The sequence below is a fragment of the Anser anser genome (genome assembly GCF_964211835.1).
Source record: "Anser anser genome assembly, chromosome: 2".
Taxonomy (NCBI): Eukaryota; Metazoa; Chordata; class Aves; order Anseriformes; family Anatidae; genus Anser; species Anser anser.
The window spans coordinates 125,128,736-125,149,144 of NC_139721.1; the positions used below are offsets into that span (position 1 = coordinate 125,128,736).

Below are 20,409 nucleotides of genomic sequence, written 5' to 3' on the forward strand. Positions count from 1 at the left end.
CAGTGAGTATTAGACACCTTTATTACTGTATATTGTCCTTGTATTTAAAAACATGCTGACAATGGTTAGAAATTAAAAACAATTATTTGCTTGAAACTAACAGAACTGTATCACTAATATTGGTACGATTCACCACTTATAAGACTGTCTTCCCAAACCAAATGAAAAAAAAAATCATATACTTCAGAACATATCTATCTTCTCAGCAAAACAGAATATATAATTAGAAGAGACAGTCATAGAAAAACTGAACAAACAACAACAACAAAATCAGGTCCAGATTATTCTTTAGGCTTATTTTTTATGTTGCACAGCTTTGTTAGCTCTGTCTTGCTGTTTTACTGAAGAGGTAAGGACTATGAACTAACACTGTATGCATGAATATGAGTGCTCACATGGATGTACACACACATTCTATCAATATTATTTGAAACTATTCATCTACTTTCAGCTGAATTTGAACAAGAAGTGAAGATCTATTATTACTAGGCTGATGAAGATAGCTCTTCTGGTAGAAGATGGAACATCCTATTTATTGCCCCAGTTTATGGGAAAGATGTAGGTTGAACTGAACCCTAAATATTTTAACCACCATATTCCAAAAAGCATACAGATCTTGCGACAGAAATCTTTTTTTTTTTTTTTAAATAAATAAATAAACACCACAGGATTTATTAATTCTTCTGGATGAGGAAATGTTTGGTAGCATACCAAGAGATATATCAGCTACATTTTAAAAGAATCCAGCCAACGATAAGAAATGTTTGACTGATGAAACTCAGTGAGACAGTACATATTCACTGACAGAACTGCAACACCAAGGATGAATTTTATTTTTAGCAATTAAAGCGCACTACACGTTTCAAAATCTGTGAAGAGCATGTGTTAACAATACTGTTAGATCATTACACCAACAGTAAAACTGAAATCATACTTAAAATAGGTATAAACCAAATATTTAATAAAACAGTTATCTCCACAAAATGCTGCTCATATTCTCCCTTCTTCTCAGATCTCAACATATTAAGATATACCTCTAAAACTACAAAATACATTCCCGGAAACAGTAGTGTTCAGTGGCCAAACTGGTGCTGTTGTATGTACTGGGAACTTGAACAAAATATGGTGAGCCCTAATTAAATATATGTATAAATTCCACCTAAGCAGCCCAGTATTCAATATCGATGCATCAGAATGCATTTTTGTTGTGGCACTGGAACAAGCAAAAGAATTGTTCTTAGTCCTGAAAGGAGTGTCACCTGCTGTGATCAGCTTACTCTGAAGTTGCATAAAGTCATTTTGAACTATATATACTGCTTTTGATTTTCAGCTGGGAAAGAATGCTGTTAGAGCAATAGGAAGGAAATGTACTGGAAAATCAGATTCTGAACTCATTTTAAACTTCAGAACACAAATGAATTGTTCTAACAGTGAGGGGACGGAAAGCATTCTGAAATGTCCAACTTTTACTCAACACCAGCACACACAATAGTAGCAGATTCCTAGTAAGCTGGATACTCCTGTTCACATTACTGAGCTCAATTCAGACGTTAACGACCAGTGATAAAAACCTGACAGCTACCTGACAGTGCTGCTCAGCTTTCAAGAGTAAAGGGTCCTCACGTCCAATTCAGTCCCTGGTGGCATACCGCAGGGGTGATACCGGAGCTAACAGTGTTTAACATCCTCATTTATCACCTGGATGACCGGGCACAGCACACCTTCAGCAAGCTGACAGAAGATACGAGGCTGGGAGGAGGGTGGCTACAGCACGTGGTTGTGCTGCTACTCGGAGGGATTTTGACAGGCTGGATAAAGGGGCTGCCAGGAACCCCACAAAGTTCACCAAAGGGAAGTGCAAAGTCCTGCCCCTGGAGAGCAATGACTGCGTGCTTGCACCAGTACAGGCCGGGGGCTGGCAGGCTGGAAAGCAGCTTTCCAGACAAGAACCTGGGGGCCCCAGTGGACAACAAGGTGAACACACTGAAGAAGTACATCACCAGAAGACAGAGGAGGGAAGTGATCTCCCCTCCGCTCCTCACTGGTGAGGCCACATCTGGAGTGCTTAGTGCAGCTTGGGGCTCTCCAGTACAAGAAAGATAGGGACTCACTGGAGCAAATTCAATGCAGGGCCACAGGGACAGTTCCTTAAGCAGACTGTGGCATCTTTCATATGAGGAGAGGCTGGGACTCTTCAACATGGAGCAGAGAAAGCTCACAGGGATCTTGCGCAGTCATATACTGGAACAGGTTGTCCAGAGAGTCTGTGGAGTCTTCATCCTGGGTGATATTCAACACCCAGATAGATGGTCATAGTCCTGGGTAACCTGCTCTAGCTGCCCCTGCTTTGACCAAGGGGGAATGGAACAGACAATTTCCACAGGTGCCTTCCATCATCAATGACTCTATGCAAATAAGGATTTTAGTAAAGTTGACATCTCCAATCAAAGACATTTTTAGAACTGAGCTTTCTGGCAGTAAACTGATAGAAACAAGAACAAAAATCAATAATAACTTCATTATAAGTAAAAATCAGGTGTGCTTTAGCCCAGACAGTCCACAGCTGCTATATAATGAAGAACAATTGATCTTTTACTATCTAAATACTGTCCAAAGCACCAAGGTAAGAAAACAAAACTGCTAACTGCTACTTCTGTGCAAGTGAAGATTTCTCACATCAAACTAAAACTAATTCCTAACAGTAAGCTTTTTAGTAAATGTTGTCTCTAACAGAAATTAATTCTCCAACTATACAAGAAAAGAAATTTATCACAGAATGGTTGAGGTTGGACGGGACCTCTGAACATCATTTGGTCCAACCCCCCTGCTCAAGCAAGGCCCAGGACCATGTCCAGATGGCTTCTGAGTATCTCCAAGGAGGGAGAGTCCACAACCTCTCTGGGTATCCTGTGCCAGTGCTGGTCACCTGCACGTTAGAAAGTGTTTCCTGATGTTCAGACGCCTCCTCCTGTTTCAGTTTGTGCCCATTGACTCTTGTCTTGTCACTGGGCACCACTGAAAAGAGCTTGGCTCTGTCCTCTTTGTACCCTCCCTTCAAGAATTTATAGATCACCCGAGCCTCCTCTTCTCTAAACAGACCCAGCTCTCTCAGCCTCTCCTCACACAAGGGAAGCTCCAGAACCTTCTTCATCTTGGTGGCCCTTTGTTGGACTCTCTCCACCATGTCCATGCCTCTCTTGCACTGGGGAGCACAGACAGACACGGCACTCCAGGTGCAGACTCACCAGTGCTGAGTAGAGGGGAAAGACCCCCTCCCTCAGCCATAATATGTATCACACATTATAATTATTATGGTTCCCTTTAGACTTTAAACCATGCCTTTCTCAGAGATGAATGCAGAGGCAATCTACAGAGCATTATGCTTCTTCCTAAACTCTCTGGCATGTAAATATATATACACATAATGCTGCATCTAATTGACAGTGGAAGTTTTCCACTGAAGTGGCCAAAATGCAGGAATAGCTTCACAGTTTCACTTTTTCAGCCTTCCTTCCCTCTCTCACCTCCTTCTGAGATGTTTTATGTTCTAGGAAACACATACATGGAACAGGTTTTTTGTCTTTGCAAAGAAGCAAGCTGCAATTATGCCATAATGCAATGCAGGAGCATAAAAAAGATGAAATCCATTTATCCAAACTAACTCTTGTAAGCCCAAGAAAAAACAGGCCATCATCTGTTCTTAATTCTGTAACATCCCAAAATGAGTTAGATTTGCCACAGTTCAATCAAATTTACCAAAGGAACCAAGAGTCTACAAATTATGTATTAAAAAGTCTGTATATTCTCTCTTAATTTCTCATGAATAAAGTGGTTGAGAAAGACTAGGCTGAAGACAGTGAAGACAGAGTAAATAAACTAACCAGCAGCTGTCTTTGAAGCTGTGCATGCAATGGCATTAACTCTTAAATCCAACAGTCATTTCCCCTTGCTTTCCCGATGATTGGGCTGTTAGAACAAAATATTTTCATCTTTTTTAAACAAGCTGATAGAATGAAAACACTATGTAAGAAGTGGAGAATAAGGAAGCATATATATATATATACGTGTATATATATACATATACATATATATGGAAAATAGTGTATATCTGTACAAAGAAGCAGAAAATTACCATCCTTGGGAAAAAAATAATAAGCAGTACTGTTTTGAAACTAAAAACGTCAGTGAGAGTTCAAATAACCACATTTTTAACATACAAGGGGTCAGAAAGACAAACAGAAGATTAAGAATTTATTGGGAAAATTCTTGGGAAAGAAAACAAAAACTACTATTGGAAATTTGGAGTACATTTAAGATAAGTTGCTATTCATCTGGCCTATTTTTATGATCTTCCACTAACATGCTCTTGGACTACATTAGAGACAGGATGGTAAGCTAGATGAACTTTTTTCTTAAGTAGTACTATTATTTTATGTTCTTATGAATAGTGTGAGTCAGACATTAGCCATAACGGAATTAGTGAGAGAACACAAAAAGCTTCATCGTTCATGCTCTTAACAAAAAATGAAGAAATCTTTGACTTCCCAGAAGCATCAAGTTGTCATTATCAGAGCTTTTCATTCAATGCAGAACAACTCATAGTTTACAACGTTTGGCACTGAATCCTGAACATCCAAAATTAGACATTTGTTTCTGCCGTTGTGGACTGAAAAGCCCAACATAATCTGAGGTTATCATCTGCAACTCTGGTTTTGGAAGCATAATTGCAACTTGTAGTTTAGAATGACTGTCCTGTTATAAAACAGGAAAATAAAAACTAGTAATAAACAACATAGCTCTTTTTGAAGAAACTCCCCAAGCTATTCATCGTATTTTCCATCAACACTTTGTTTTTCAATAGTTCTTGTGACAGACCAACAATTACAAAAACAGTAACTACTTAAACTCATTTTAAAAACCAGAATCTGCAACTATTAAGCATGCCAAAAAACATCACCTAGGCTATTTGCAGTATTAAATTGCAATGAATTATTTGTGTTTGCCCTTAGATCTCTTCACATGTACTGTATCCATTTATGACCTAAATAAAGATAGTTCTCCGGACATCATGAAGACACACATCTTCAAGAGTATTTAGCTATGCCAGGTAGATCAAAGTTCTTGCAGATATACCTACAAGCTACAACCCATTTACTGGAAAAATATACCCCATCAATATAAATAACTGTCTTAACAGTTATTTTCCTGTTGGTTAAGTTCAACATTTACTCTTGCTTTCAGGGAAGAACTAAGAATTTTAAGAGGCTAAAAAAATTTAATAATAACTTCATTTCAATACGAGCTTTTGAAAAGGCACTTTGTCAAATGCTTTTGGAAAACCCAAACAGACTAAGCTCCCTTGTCTACATGCTTCTTGACTTCAAAGAGCTACAAGAGATTAATGGGCCATTCACTTTATAAAAGCTGTACTGACTGTTCACCAATACAACATGTTTTTCCATATTTCCACTAATTCTCTTCTTCAAAACAGTTTCTACCCACTTTCACAGTACAGATGACAGGCTGTCTGATCTGTAAGTTCTTGATTTCCCCTGGAAATATTTTAAAACACTGGCACCACACTAACAACTTTGATAGTCAGTTTTAAGTGTGAGGATACACACAACGATTAGCAGTTTGGATATATCAGTCCTTGAGAACCTTTGAATGAATACCACCTCTTTCTAGTATTTTTTTTCTCAGTCATTTTGTGTTTCCTTTGTAATTTCTTCTACCAGCAATTCAGTTAGAGATGAATTTTCCAATGATTCCTTCATAAAGCAATGTTTCATGTGAACCTTTAATCTCCCTAGGTACATGGATGCAAAAAATAATTTAGTTTTATGGTTTTATTTCTTTCCTGAAGCTTTCTTTTATACTTTGATCAACTAGGGGTCATACACACTCTTTGATGGGCTTCCTGTTCCCAGTACTTTCAGAAAATAATTTATTGTTATTTTTAAGTCTGTGCATATTGTTTATGAAATTCTTTACAGTCACTCTCTTATGTTTTTATATTTAACCACGGTACAGTTAAATATCTATCCTATCTTCCTCATTTGCACGCAACTTCAACTCTTTGGAGGATTCCTTGTAATGTGGAATGCCCATGGAAATGGACTCCAGAATAAATTGAGTCAAGAATAACATTCTAAATCAGCTAGGGAAAGCACAGCTTTCACAGTCTGTGCCAGTTGCTTACTCCTCAGAAAAGGTGCCAGATGGAAAAATATTTTCTTTAGGTGCACAAAGCAGACAGAGGTCAGATGCTATCACGTGATTTAAAAGCACACCAGATCCAAAGACTGAATTTGATTACAGTACATTGGTGACGATCTTGAACTCAGAATTCTCTGCAACAATAAAAAAATCTAATATTTAGATCAAAACAAAGTTATGCAAGAGCTAAAGCAATCTATTCACTCATTATGTCTTAGGAGACAAACTGGTAATTAGCAGCACTGGACTTAGTATTTCTTTTGTTAGCACAGAAGTTTGCAACTACAAAGGGTAATTTGCGGAACAAAGGCTTCTCAACTAATTAAGTCTGGAACATTAGTAAACTGAGATGAAGTGGAAAAGTCTTCACCTACATGTTCTCTCAAAATACAGTTCAATAACCACAGAAGAATGACTGAGATTTCTCATGTTATTTGGAAAGTAACCATAACCAACAACCTACATCAGCAACAAGGTAATACAGATTTTATGAGCTAAGCATAACTCAAAACAGATCTGCTAATTATTCCTTGAAAAAATCACATTCCATGAAAGATGGATGTATTTTTTGTTTCTGTCAGAATTATGAACTTCAATCCAATACGTCTGATACAGAAGCAACCCCCACAATTCATCTGTGTAGATATCAAGATGAGGTTTAAAGGCAAAGAACATTTAGGATATTGAGCAGCTGCCAAAATATGAGAGGACTATTAACAGTTTACCAAAACCTTGATAATAAGTCTTTTTAGATTTTTTTTTTAATAACCCTGCTAGTGCTGGTCCAGTCTATAATTCTTCTACGTGCAGTATCAAAGTATCTACTTTCCAACAGGATGGACACGTTCAAGCTCAAAATATAGGCTACCATATTTAATTTATATCATTGGCCAAATTTGCAACTGCATAACATGAAGTTAACTTCAACATGATTGCATATGCAATCAGCTGTATAACTTGAGTGAGTAGTTGAAATGACCCAACAATCAGGTAACCCGATGTAAGCTTACTGTAGAATTACTAACCACAAATCAGATTCTGTATTCTGGTTTACAGGCTTTAATGCATTTTATTATCCCTCATTTTCATCATCTCACAACTCCCACCATCAATAAACATAGCCATGCTTTTGATCTTGTCCCTAGGCTGCATTTACAAAAGTGATTCATTTTATTTGAAACAAATAAAGAGCTCCTATACTATCATCTGAATACATTTTGAATTACAACATAACCTCAGTGTTATAAAGAAAAAAGGAACTGTGAAAAAATGAACCTAGCAGCACTATCTGATTAGGATTTAATAACAATCCTAATTATTGTAGCAGCACTACTTTATCTTCTTTCACGCAAGTACGGTTCTCTGCGTTTTCTATGTTAGCTTTCCCCTTATGCTTGCAAACACCCTCGCCCAAAAAGTTCAGAAAACCTCGTCTTCTTCAGGTGGGACACTTCATCCTTCACTAAGGACAGACAGAGACAGTCAAATTCTCAATAGTATCTGGCTTCCTTTGTATGATCCTCTACTGTATCTTTGCAGTGCTATTACACTCATCACTGAATAATGCTGCAGACTTAGGACAAGATAAATATTTTTTTTTCTCTTGCCATAGTATAATTTTTTAAGGTTTACTTACGGTTTATCTTAAAGGTCATAAGACATAAAAAAACATGCAGTGGTGTGGAAGAGGCACTTGCCTTAACTCCAAGCTTCAGTCTGCAGCACTGATCAGTGATGGGTGTGATGACACCAACAGAGTGCATGCTGAAGTATCACATAAAGGAAGCTGAAGTTCATGAACGAAAGGGAAAAATAAAACATTGTTAAACAGTGAAAAGAAGTTAGGGTGTAAAAATACTCAGGAGCATGGTGTCGCTAGAGAAAAATATGCAACTTAAGTTTCAGTCTTTCTCAAAACTTCCTAGTTATATTTGTTTTTCATTCTTCTTAAAAGACACCCCAACTCTCACAACATGGATAAAAGCAGAAGATCCTCCTATTTGCTTGGTGAAATTCTGGTCTTAATAACGCTGATGTGAAACTACTCATTAAGCTCAAAGAGACAGTATTTTAACCTACAAATAGTACTAGCATTTATCATTTATAGCTCCTCCATTAATGTAGTAGTGAATGCTGACAACTGAAGTATTATGTGCTATTTGTTTACATATATAAAAAAACGTATTTAGTGATATGCTAATTCATTTATCATCTGTCTCACCGTTTCCTTAAAAATTATAAGTATCTGTGTTAAACTGAAGATATTCTCTCCTGAGCACATGCCCCTGTAGTACTGCACTCTTGTGTAATTATTTCAATGCAACTGACTGTCTCACTGTAAAAGTCTGATTTCTTTTCTCACTTTACAGAGCAAAGATGAGCCCTAGAATCACTCTCAACATAAACAAATTCTTCTGAATAATTAAAAATCTTGGCTGAATATTGCTTTCTTTTTCTATTATAATTTTATAAAGAGGAGAGTATTTCTGACAAGTAAGGATTCCTTCATTTGCCCCAAATATTCTGACCCTGAAGCAGAATTACATTGAAAATATTACAGTTGCCACATTCAAAATTCATGCAAGGTAATGACAACCTATGCATTTATGGTATTAACCTGTGTTTATTTAATAAATATTTAACCCAATCTCTGTTATCAACATAATTTCATACTTAGCATGCTGACACACTGGAAGAACATTGCTGAAATATAATTTTCATCTATACTGAAGCCTAAACCAGCAAAAGCAAAAGTATGTAATCATTACTTTGATAGTACATCTACCCCTTCTTAATGCTGGATTAAGACTTCTCATTATTAAGCTGAATTTTACACGCACCTGTTCATCAACAGAGTCAAAAAAATCCCCAAACCAAAACCAACAATTGAGTTTCATAAATGACAGATAAAGTGTGTCCTTTTGAGGGTTTACTATATTAATTTACACCAAAACCAACACAATTTACACAAACTACAATTTACAACACAAAACAATTTACACACAAAAAGAACACTAAGATAGTATTGGACTCTAAACATCTGCCACCACAGCAAATTTCAAAATCTGAGCTAAATAGCTTCACATATCTTCTTCTCTTGAGGAAAGGATGATGTAGTTGTCTCCCACTGTTTCCCCACGAGTTTTCAGAAACAAGAGCTATCAGTATGGCTCCCATAGCTCACTACATTTTCCAGTAGTCATTTTCTACTGATTTTAATTGCTTAAAACCTTGTGTCCAATTTGTCAGACCAAGTTTCACAAATTGAAATGCATCTCATTATTTTCATCTGTAAGCTTTACTGGATTAAAATAATCATAATTTTGATTAATCTTCAATATTATTTAGAGCTAGAAGTTAGAAGTAACATCATACTCTTTTTATGAAATGGAGTCTTTACCATTTACGGAAATGGAGATGGAAAAATGCTTTGAACATGCTATTATATAAATATTCTACTATTTTAATATATGAAAATGAAGTATAGATTTCTAAAGCCACATATATGCAAATCTGTGCAGACTATAGCATGAAGGGAAAAAAAGCAATGTGAGAGACAAAGAAAAAAAAACAAATTTGCATTGTGAAGCTTTCTGGAGATATGAGTCACCTCTATCTAAACATCATTCAAACAAAAAAAATCCAGATTTATAAAAATATTTTAAATACTTGGAATAGCTTAATAACTAACAAGCAGCTGCATTAGAACAAACTGTGGGTAGAGATGCTTCCATCAGCAAAACAGAACTTCATTAAGTACGTGTTATATGCGTAATCCCAACCATCACGCCTTTTTCCATCCTAATTATAGTGATATCCTATAAGCTACCACTAAGAGGATATACCACTATCTTCTTGTAACTGTGCTGCCACTCAAACCAAAGTCTGTTGTATTTACATCATCATTGAGCTACAGAAGCTCTACCTAAATTGTTAATTATCAGTGAGTACTTCTTAGACTCTGGTATAGCTTTATTCTAGAAGTACTTTTAAAAACAGTTTAAATATATATATATGGAACTGAGTTACTGGTTCCTCTCCCCCCCACCCCCATTTAAATAACAAGGACAGTTTTTTAAATGATCCTTTAAATGAGCCTTGATCCTGCCAGGAGAGGTTTCTCATTTTAACACATAAAAATAATGCAAAAATTATCCTAGAAACATTTCCTTATTGTCAGATGATGTATCAAATTATATCAATTACTAAATAAATAAATAAATAAAAACTTAATTAGTCTGTGCTAGACTACTTAGGTGGAGATAAGGAGGACATTTCAAATCACACTCATCGGCTTAATGGATTTTTTTTTCCATACTTCAAATTAATACTAGGTAGATACAATTTATTATTTCTTGATGTATCAGTTCTTCTTTCCTTCTCGTAAAATGTTTAATTTCCAGTTTCTAAAGACACAATTTACATATTTACTGAATATAAGGGCTGAAATTAACATTATAGTTGATTACAGATATAAAAATGGCTAATTAAATGCAATCTATGAGAAAGATATAGCAAAGGAAAATGAAAAGGCATGTGCAGATTTCAACACTTCAAGTTGCTTTTAAAGCTACAGTTCCTAAAAGCATTTCCTCACAGTTTTCTCTCTACACTGTCAACAATAAAAGAAATGAATGTCCACAAAATGAAAATGGAAAGTAGAAAATAATTTTAAGAGGTTTACAGATATGCAGACAGCTTCAAGTTACTGCAAAACAGGTAAATTAATACATCCTCTTCATGTTACATCCTCTTGATTATAATCACTTTGCCTTCTGAAGTGTACAAACATTTGTATTTGCATGCAGTATATTAATCTCTCTGTTTTACCTGATATGAAAACACTACCCGTTGCTGTACATTCATGGGAGTAACTTTCAAGCACATGTAATGATGCATGAAATAGGAAGTCATACGTTAAAATGACCCTCCAAAACTGGCATGGTACTGTACATTCTAAGAAGAAAGTCTTTCAGATAGCCTATAAAATAACCACAAAGGACTACTCACCATGTCATATGCTGTTACGATCTTTTTCAAGACCTCTGGAACAATCCCTTGGAGCTCCATAGTCGGATACTGATCATTGAGATTCAGTACTACCAAGGGTGTATTATCAGGCCCGACCAAGCGCGTAGACACTGCCAAAATGCACTGCATAAGATTTGCTACAGGAGAGAGGCCACATAATTCTTTGAATGACACTACTGCATTCTGCAAAAAGGAAAGAAAGAGTTTCCTTTACAGCAACATATGAATTTTAATTTCTTATTCTTTCAAGTTAATATACCTCACTGTAATAGCCGAGCTACAACGTACACAGCTTTTCCTTGAAGAATTGGCAGTTTTCCAAAGCAGTCAATATTACACATGTATTTTACCAGAAGTGTTAAAAATTCAAACTGAATGCAATACCTGCTACAGCAAAAATCTGTTTAAAACAAGTATGTGTGGTCTATATGACTACTAAAATCAAACATACAAATAAATGCATTCTAAAACATACTGGTTATCTATTTCGAAAAAAATCTGAAAGATATTTCAAAGTAGCTTTTAAAATGCCAGCAAGAGAAACAATCTATTAGATGCTGAATGTTGCAAATAAGCCAAGTGAAGTGGAAGGAGGAATTCAGCCCATTTGTAACTTTAAACATACCTGAACTATCATCCAGACGTGCTGCGGATCTGCTGGCTCCCATTTGGTGTGAGTCACAAACCCAGCACTCCACTACTGATGTCACTCCTATCACAGAATCACACTTAAGTGAATTTTTAAGGTACTTTTATACAAATACCAATTTTGTACCTTTGCCCCAAATTTATTATAGTTATATTTTTGTATCCAATATGGTGGAATATAAGTGTGTATTCAAACTTGAGGAAAATTTCCAATATTGGAAATACAATGTGACTCCAAGCAGCCACTGAAATTCCATGATGGGAATGTTCTCAGCACTGTAATGAATTTAGGATTTTTGTACCAAGTGGGAGCTGGTGATCTCTCGCAGGTCTGGAGTTTGTTTTCCTGCAAGAAACAAACACAAAAATATGGTATATTTAAGTTACAAATGTGCTCAGTGCTCCTTTCTCTAATATCTAACCCATGTAGGGTATCTGACCAGTATTTAGGACACAGATTTTTGTTTTCATCAAACCACTTTCCATCCTGCTGGCTCGTTTTTGGACAAACTTTCTTGAGAGACAAATGCTCTTAATGGAATTCTTAATGGAATCAAGGTTTTAACGGGAACCATTAACAGGAATCAAATGTGAAGTATTTTGCTCTCTTTTTACAAGACAAAATACACAAAACAGACTTCAAAATATCTACGTACAGAATATTCATGCAAAGTTATGTGAGTATCTCAATTATATCTATTACAGCCACTTACAGTGCAGTTCAGTAAATGTTCAGTAGCATCTAGTAAATGTCCAGCAAACACAAACTTCTAATAACCAGACTACATCTTAATGATACAACAATTCCATAGTTGAAAAGAAAGACATTAGGAAGTCTATTCAAGCTGATTTTGTATGAGATAAACACCATGGGTAAGTCATTACGAACAACAATTTTACAGAGAGGTAGGCGCAAACACAAGGAAAAAGCACGTTACCTGCCGGCAGGCAGGACAAAGATAGGGCTGTAACTCTTGCCTTTGGACTTCTAACCCTATATTCAGAGACTATGCCCCACTGTCAAGGAAGTTAAACATGCAACATCACGTCCAGTTTCATCACTGATGGTATACTTTTATCAGTGATGACCACATAACAAGTTACAACATCAACTTTTGACATAGAAATACAGTACATAACAAAGATGAAAAAAGGCTTCCTATGAATATAGGGATTTAGAGAATGCTTTAAACTCACTGCTCTACACTTTTTTTTCTCTTCCAGTCTATATTTAAATTTGCTTCTTAGAATCTGTCTTGTGAGGACATTATGTACTTCTGTATCATAAAAATCATAATTTGTAACTCAAAATTTATGCAGTAAAAAAATAAACAAAATTAACATTCCCTGACATAAGCTGGTATATATTTTTAGTGTTTTACTTATTTTTATTAGCCTTCAATTATGCAGTGTTTAAATTGTGCACATTATATAAGCTATCAGTAAAGCTATGCAAAATTAATATTTGCACATGTACCTAAAATATCTTTGTGATAGCACTTTGAGATATGATAATAATGAATGTAGTTGATAGCACAACTTTCAAACTGAGAGAATGAAATTCATAAAATATCTTCCAAAATCTCATGTTCAAAGAAATCATACTGCAAAGACTGCTCAAAATTATAGCAGTTCTGGAAAACAATACAGGACATGCAGTAACGAGTTTAAAGTAGCTACAGACCCTGCATGTTTTCACTGTTTCTCCAAATCTTAGATCCAGCTCCTTCTTGAAAGCCATCATAAAATACAATATCTGTTAAATGACATAATTCTAAAAACTTCAATAGATGAGCTACAGGTAAAGCTTATTCAATACCTTGCCTGCAATATGTTAACAGTTTTAGAAATCGAAATATCCCCCCCTTGCTTTTTTTAATAATTTCTTAATTCAGTAATTTGATATATCAAGTAGAATGGAGGAGATTCATAATGCTGAACCCATGTCTTCTTTCAAAAGAAAAGAAATTAATTTTAAAACTGTACTACTATTAAGATCTCTTCAATATAATATTATTCATGAAGAAAATTTATCTACATTGATGTGCCTTTCAAATTCAGAATCAAGTCTCAGACATTTCCTTAACCAGTTTCCCCTTAACATTATGTAAGACAATTTAATAGGTCACTTAATTTGAAATGATGATGCTGAATTTTACTGCTCACTGGTATTCCATTGGAAGTCTGTAAATGGTTAAAAGCTTTACTAAATGCAATACGACTTTACAGCCCTCTTTAATCTAGATCTAAAAAGGGCTTATTTCCCTGGAATCTTTATTAGAATCTCCAAAAATAGCACTTTTGAAGTGAGATCTCTTGGGTTCAACAAAAACAAGCACCTCAGTTGGAATTTTTTCCTTAAATTCAATGTGTTTAATATACATGACCTATAAAGTAAGGTAATTTCTTCTAATCTTAAGCGAATGCCTTCTAATACCTTCCATCTAATTCCATGTAGTTCTAATATAATGTTGCTAGGAAGAATCAAGGAATGCAAATGACTTTTCTGAAAATATTGCTTTCTATTGGGAATGAGAAAAAATAAAACCTCAGTAAAACTGTGCTAAACATACCCTCATGTATGATAATTTTTTTAAATACAGAATATATTATTTTTCTATCAGCGATTTCTTCCTCCTACATTTCTATTTATTTTCTAAAGCTAAAATCTTGCTATACTTTCCTCTAGTGTATATCTAACATTCCTTTAAAGACATAGGACTGGTCAACAGGCCTAACACCGGAATAGTATTTCCAGTTCACATGCAACAAAATATGTCTATGAATCGAAAGTTAACATCAATAGATGGTAACACCTAAAAGGTTGCTCTACTATAAACAGTTTTTTAAGCTGTTCAGCATTAGACTTGATTAACATGTTACAAAATGCAGTAAGACTCTAAACAAGTATTACGTATGCATCGTAATACAAAAACACACACAAAGTACTAAAAAATTCATCATAAAAACTGTACCTGCATATTTTCTCTCAAATCCGTGGCATCCCGTATAGGTTGGAGAGCATTCTTGAACACTTCATCTATTGTTTTAATCCACAATGTTCTCACAGAAGCATACTCCCTTGATTTCTTGCCCTTCCTCACAGAGAGGCCCCGCTTATGAGGTTTCCCACCACCCCTTCGATTAGTAATGGCCACATGCACGAACAAGGAAGCATGTGCCAACATCTCACCAGTTAAAGACTGCAGAGGAACATGCCGATAACCAGTCTGTAGACACTCAAAGGGAATAGTGTATTGCCCGATAAACTCATCCCCAATGTAATCATCATCCAGTACTACAAAACGCACCATTGCTAGTTCTGGTAAATTTATTTGAAATTCAAAACTTTCATCAAAAATTGGATTATCCCCATTCTGGTGCATAGTTTTTGTCCTTTGCTCTGCACAGTCTGCAGGGATTCCATGTATTTCAACATAGACGTAAGGATCTACAACATCACCTTTGGCACCTGATCCTTTGGGTTTAGGAAAGTTTTGCCCACTAATGATTTTAATATGAAGCAGCTGAGGTGAGACTCCAGGCACAGTGTCTTTTGTATTTGCGCTAAAGAAGGATACTTCTTCTCTCATGATAGCAGGACGAAGGACATAGCCACAATTTCCATTTTGTCGAAACCAACCGATGTTAAGATCCATCATTAGGCCAGGCGTTTGAAAGTTCATGGCTACTATCTGACAACCACATTTCCAAAAATCCTGGGGATTCATGTTACTGGAGTCAATCCTCATAGGACTGGGAAAAACTCTGGCAAGAAAACGTTTGTTATAATTTACAAAGTCCCCTGGGTTTTCATTGGCATATTTGCTAGCAAGCACTTCATTAAATGAGCACACTTCCCAGTACTTCTGGAGCTGAAATGAAACTTGAAACTCTTTGAACTGAACTGATTTACATATGCTTACCAACTCGGAGAGCTCTTTGCAGAGCTGAAATCGTTTCCCAGTCAAAGAGTTTTGTTGTTCTACACCCTCTTTCCCCACTCTCTGTGACATTTCTGCTCCTTCATCTTCATCTGTAACATCTCCCTCTAGTCCAGAACAATTAGAGGAAAGCTTCTTTGCTTTAATTAGTATTTTCCCTTTAAGTGATTCTGGTGATGGAAGATAAGAGTCTTCAACGTTTGGAGACTGTGTATGTAGTTTGTCCCCCAAAATTTTCTTCATGTGTTGTACCATCACTTTCTGCTGCTTAATAGAACAATGATTTTCTAAACACAAAATAAGAGGATATTCTGAAGCAAAAAATGCATACTTGTTAATAATGTCAATCACACTACGGAAGACAATCTGTGACGTCATTGTATGGCCTGTGTAAATCACAGGCTCGTTATCTGGACCATCCCATACATCCAGTTCAACACTTCGACAACCCATTTTAAGAGCGCGAATATAACCTGTGATATCAGAAGGCCCTCGAAACTGATCCTCTATCAAGTATGTATTATGAGATGAATTTATAAAATAATGAGATAACGGCTGTTTCATGTCTTGACAAACTTTTTTATGTTCTGGATCAAATATGTGGCAGTCTGGTGAAGTAAGGTAATTTGTAAACCCATCTATAGACAGCCAACCCTTTTCCTGGCCCTCTTTGGCTGGCTCATATTTCTGAATAATTTCAAGGCTTATTTCTTCCGTGACATGTGCCATACCCTGTTCTGCTTCTAAAAACATCATAAGGTCCTTGGTATCTAGGAATTCTTTATTGCTTGAAAACTGAACCAAGAGGAAATAGATTTCAGGTCGGGTACAAAGCTCATGAAAAACTTCAATAAACTCTTCTTTTGTTACTTCAGTACCAGTTTTTTCCTTTGATCTATGTAACTCCTTGAATTTTAGTTCAATTTTATTTGTTTTCAAACCAGGATTTAAGTCTTTTATAAACTGCACAGCGGTACAGAGGGGTATATGTCCCAAATTATCTACATCTGATTCACTGAACATTTGTGAAAGCCATGAAGTCCGCATATTATCTTGAGTACTTTCTATCATATCTAAAGTATGTTTTCCATAAGAAATCAGGTATCTTAAGCCAGTAACCCAAACATTTGCAATATCTGCTGAGTTAGCAACAAGATCTAGTGACTCGTAGTTTTCTCCATATATAATTGAAAATGCACAGTCTTCTGATATCTGGTCATATATTCCATTGCTGCGAAAAATATCTGTATTTTTTCCTGTTCTTACTTCTTTGATTGATTTAATATCAATCTTTGCTTTTTCAGAATCCTTTTTTGAAGGTTCCCAGCGTAGAGATTGCATATCCGCATCTAAAAGGAAGTATCGGTGATACACCCTAGAGTTGGATCGAATCTTTTTGAGCTCAGAGCCTTCAACCATCGCATTTATACAGTCACTTGCACTGCTGATCTTCTTCTCAGTTGGCATACTGCTAAACGACACAGTCTTTTTCCGTTCTCGTTTTTGTTTCGTACCATCCTGGTAAACAAGGGGGGGAAGAAAAGAAAACATATATCAATAAGATTTTGCTCAATATTGAAATAGGTGCTAACTTACAGATGAAAGTTCATAAAGTAGTTCAAAAACATCTACCATGTGTGATGACCAGTAAGCTGGAAATTTTTATTGGAATCATCACAAATGAAAATATTAATAATGGCTTAGTGTTTGCTCTTCTGTATAGACATGATTTTCCAGGGTCTTTTTTTTTAATATTTTTCATTAACACAAAATCAAACAAAGCAAGTTTTAAATGCTAATGAAATAATAATTCTGTATATATACATGTTATTTTATAAATAATAACCTATTGAAATATATAGTAGGTTCTACAGCCAAGACAGTAAGAAATAACCTTTCTTCTTAGTCCTCACATAGTCATACAGATACTTGCAGAACTTTGTTAGTACACAATACAATGGTTTAACACCATGCCAACAGGGTCCTCATGAACACCAAAGAAACAATATACATCTGACTACATAAAATTAATAGGACGTGGTGCTAATCTAAGCATACAGACATAATAGCACTAAACATGCTTAGCTCCATCCTCTACTGCACCCATCCATGTTCTTCCCACAGACTGTCTAGAGCACTGTCACATGCATCCCACCCCCATATTAGAAAAATATCCACATTAGTCTTAACAAGCTACACTGCTACACAAGTGAAACGACTGGAGCAGATAATTCACTCTACATTCTGAATTTCAGGAAATATGACAGTGACTCAGGAGGGAACTGTCTGAGAGGACTGAAGGTTAACCAGTTCCAAAGATGATGCACATCCTTAGAAAGAACTTGAATGGAAAATGCAAGACCTGGTCAGGAAGGGAAGCAAAAGTGGTTCGCCTTTGCTCTTAAAACAATGGAAGAACCCTGAGTCCTTAGTCTACTAGAAAAACCTTCGTAGAAAACTGAATATATAAGCCGTTAAACAAACAAAAAATGAAGAAGGAAAATAATGTCATTTAGCTCGTTCTATCTGCTGTTTACATTGATTCAAACAAGTGCAAGTAAGTCAATAACACATCATTTAAGTATAATCAAATTCTTGAGAAAGAACAGAACTTAAAACTGTTTGTTTCCATTATCTGCATCTCTTTTCATAATAAAAAATGCTGCGATTTTTTAAAGGTTGTATGTACTGAGAAGAAACTCCAACTGACTTTTAGTCTGAAATATTTTCATGAAATAATCTTTTTATGATAGATACCCTATTTAGAAATGTTCTTATATTCCAGTTTCGCTCAAAAAATGACTTTTCCAGATTTGTACAACAGGAACATTGATTTTCCCTCTAATAGTTTTCCACTTGAAGTATGTTCCAGTGCAAATTAGCATCACTTATATGGCAGAAAGGGGAGGAAAAGAAAACTTTTAATGACTACAATGCTGAACAGATGTTCAAATAAAAACGATTCAAGAGAGAATGCATTTCCAGTTCAGGTCACGTATACTGGATGTTTTATTTCATTGAATTAAAACTGTACAATTCTGTTTTTATAATTTAATTCATAAGCATTGAAAAGCTTGTCATTGAAAACAATGATTAGTAAAGTAAACTTAGTATTTGTGGTTCCACGTTTGGAAAAATTAATCAACATATGATTTCCGCACCTTTAATGCCAGCAGAATCTGCTTCAGGCAACTTCTGGAGAGTCTAGTAAAAATTAAGAACCCTACAAAGGATTGTTTTATTTCTAACTCCAGACCAAACCCCTGCAATGGATATCGCACAGGACTGACCCTTGGAATCTCATTACATGTAATTTGGGCATTAAGAATGCTTTCAGACAAAGGCAAGTTTCCTTAATTTAAAAAAAAAACTACAAATTCTATTTTTGTTTACAAAAGTTTTAGTTCTATTTAAGCCTACCTCATCTACATAGTTAACCTAAGAAATAGAAAAGGACAGCTCCATAGAAATGATCAATGAAGTTCCTGTCCAGTATTTTAGGCCTTGGAATGAAGTATGCTGAAACTGCATAGTGTTCCAGATTTCTCAGTCACCAGTATCATACCTGAACCCTTCAGTGAGAGATGAAGGATAACACCCTGATACAAGAAACATCAAGGCTTGGGAAGTATTTTCTTGCTTGACCATGATCAGTACTTTCAAACAGAAGGAAGGTCTACGCCCTTCTCTATGATGAGGATTGTGTCTGATCCAAGACACCAAATGGAAAGGGGGAAAAAAATGTGCTATTTCTTGATGCCATCTGATCTAAATAGGTCTATCTCAATGAAAACCCATTCCCACACATTGTTTCCTAAAGACTGAATTGGGGTTTGCATATGTGTGTTAGAGAAATAATTCAATCTACTACCTGTAAGACTACTTTGCTTGCCTGCTAGACAAATTTGAGGCCACTTTAACAGTATTCTACATTTCTGCAGGGCAAAGCAATTTCCCCACTTGGGAAAGCCTGATGGCACTCTCTGAATGTGATGACCGTGAAAACAGATTTTAAAATACACTGCAGAGATTCACACAGCTCTGAGCTCAAGAACACTGATCATAAGCTTTTGCTTCTCCAGAGGTCAATGATTCTGAGCTAGTCACTTGTGCGAGTCCCTGTCCTAACAGAAACATGACAGTCACAATCAATCTGCATAAACAAAAGAATTTAAAGGATATTTTCCCTGAGACACTGCCCAGAACTATCCACCAAATAAAAGACTGTCCAAAGAGAAACAAACTCTCACTCGTAAGCTGAAAATGCAATTGCATAGTGTGTGCATACACTGTATTTAACAGGTTTGTGAGCCTCGGAGATACAGTCTGGCATGAAAAAGGAGACATATTCTGCTATATGACGTGCCGTATTTCTCATTGAAAGTGGGGTGGCATTCATGAACTGGATCTGGTCTCTCATGGCCTTAGGTCTGACTGAAATCATAAAGCCTGACAGATCAGCAAACTGCACTTTTCTGAAAACACAGGAGTGACTGCTCAGCATTCACAGGACTTGCAGTGTGCTCAATACTTTTCAGGATGCTCAAAGTGAGACTGCCTCTAGACT

General features: G+C 35.9%; 1 protein-coding gene across 3 annotated transcripts in view; it reads right to left on the minus strand.

Moving 5' to 3' along the window:
• Positions 1-20,409, minus strand: part of PLCL2 (phospholipase C like 2) — a 100,006-nt gene that overhangs the window by 24,573 nt on the left and 55,024 nt on the right. For 2 of the 3 annotated variants that reach the window (XM_083825113.1, XM_083825114.1), the window contains 2 exons: positions 14,874-17,360; positions 11,230-11,433 (listed from right to left, as the gene is read on the minus strand). In XM_083825113.1, coding sequence (XP_083681239.1) covers positions 11,230-11,433; positions 14,874-17,360 — 2,691 coding nt within the window. Of the gene's footprint in view, positions 1-7,916; positions 8,006-11,229; positions 11,434-14,873; positions 17,361-20,409 lie in introns of all 3 variants that reach the window. The other variant, XR_014580088.1, reaches the window with a different exon arrangement.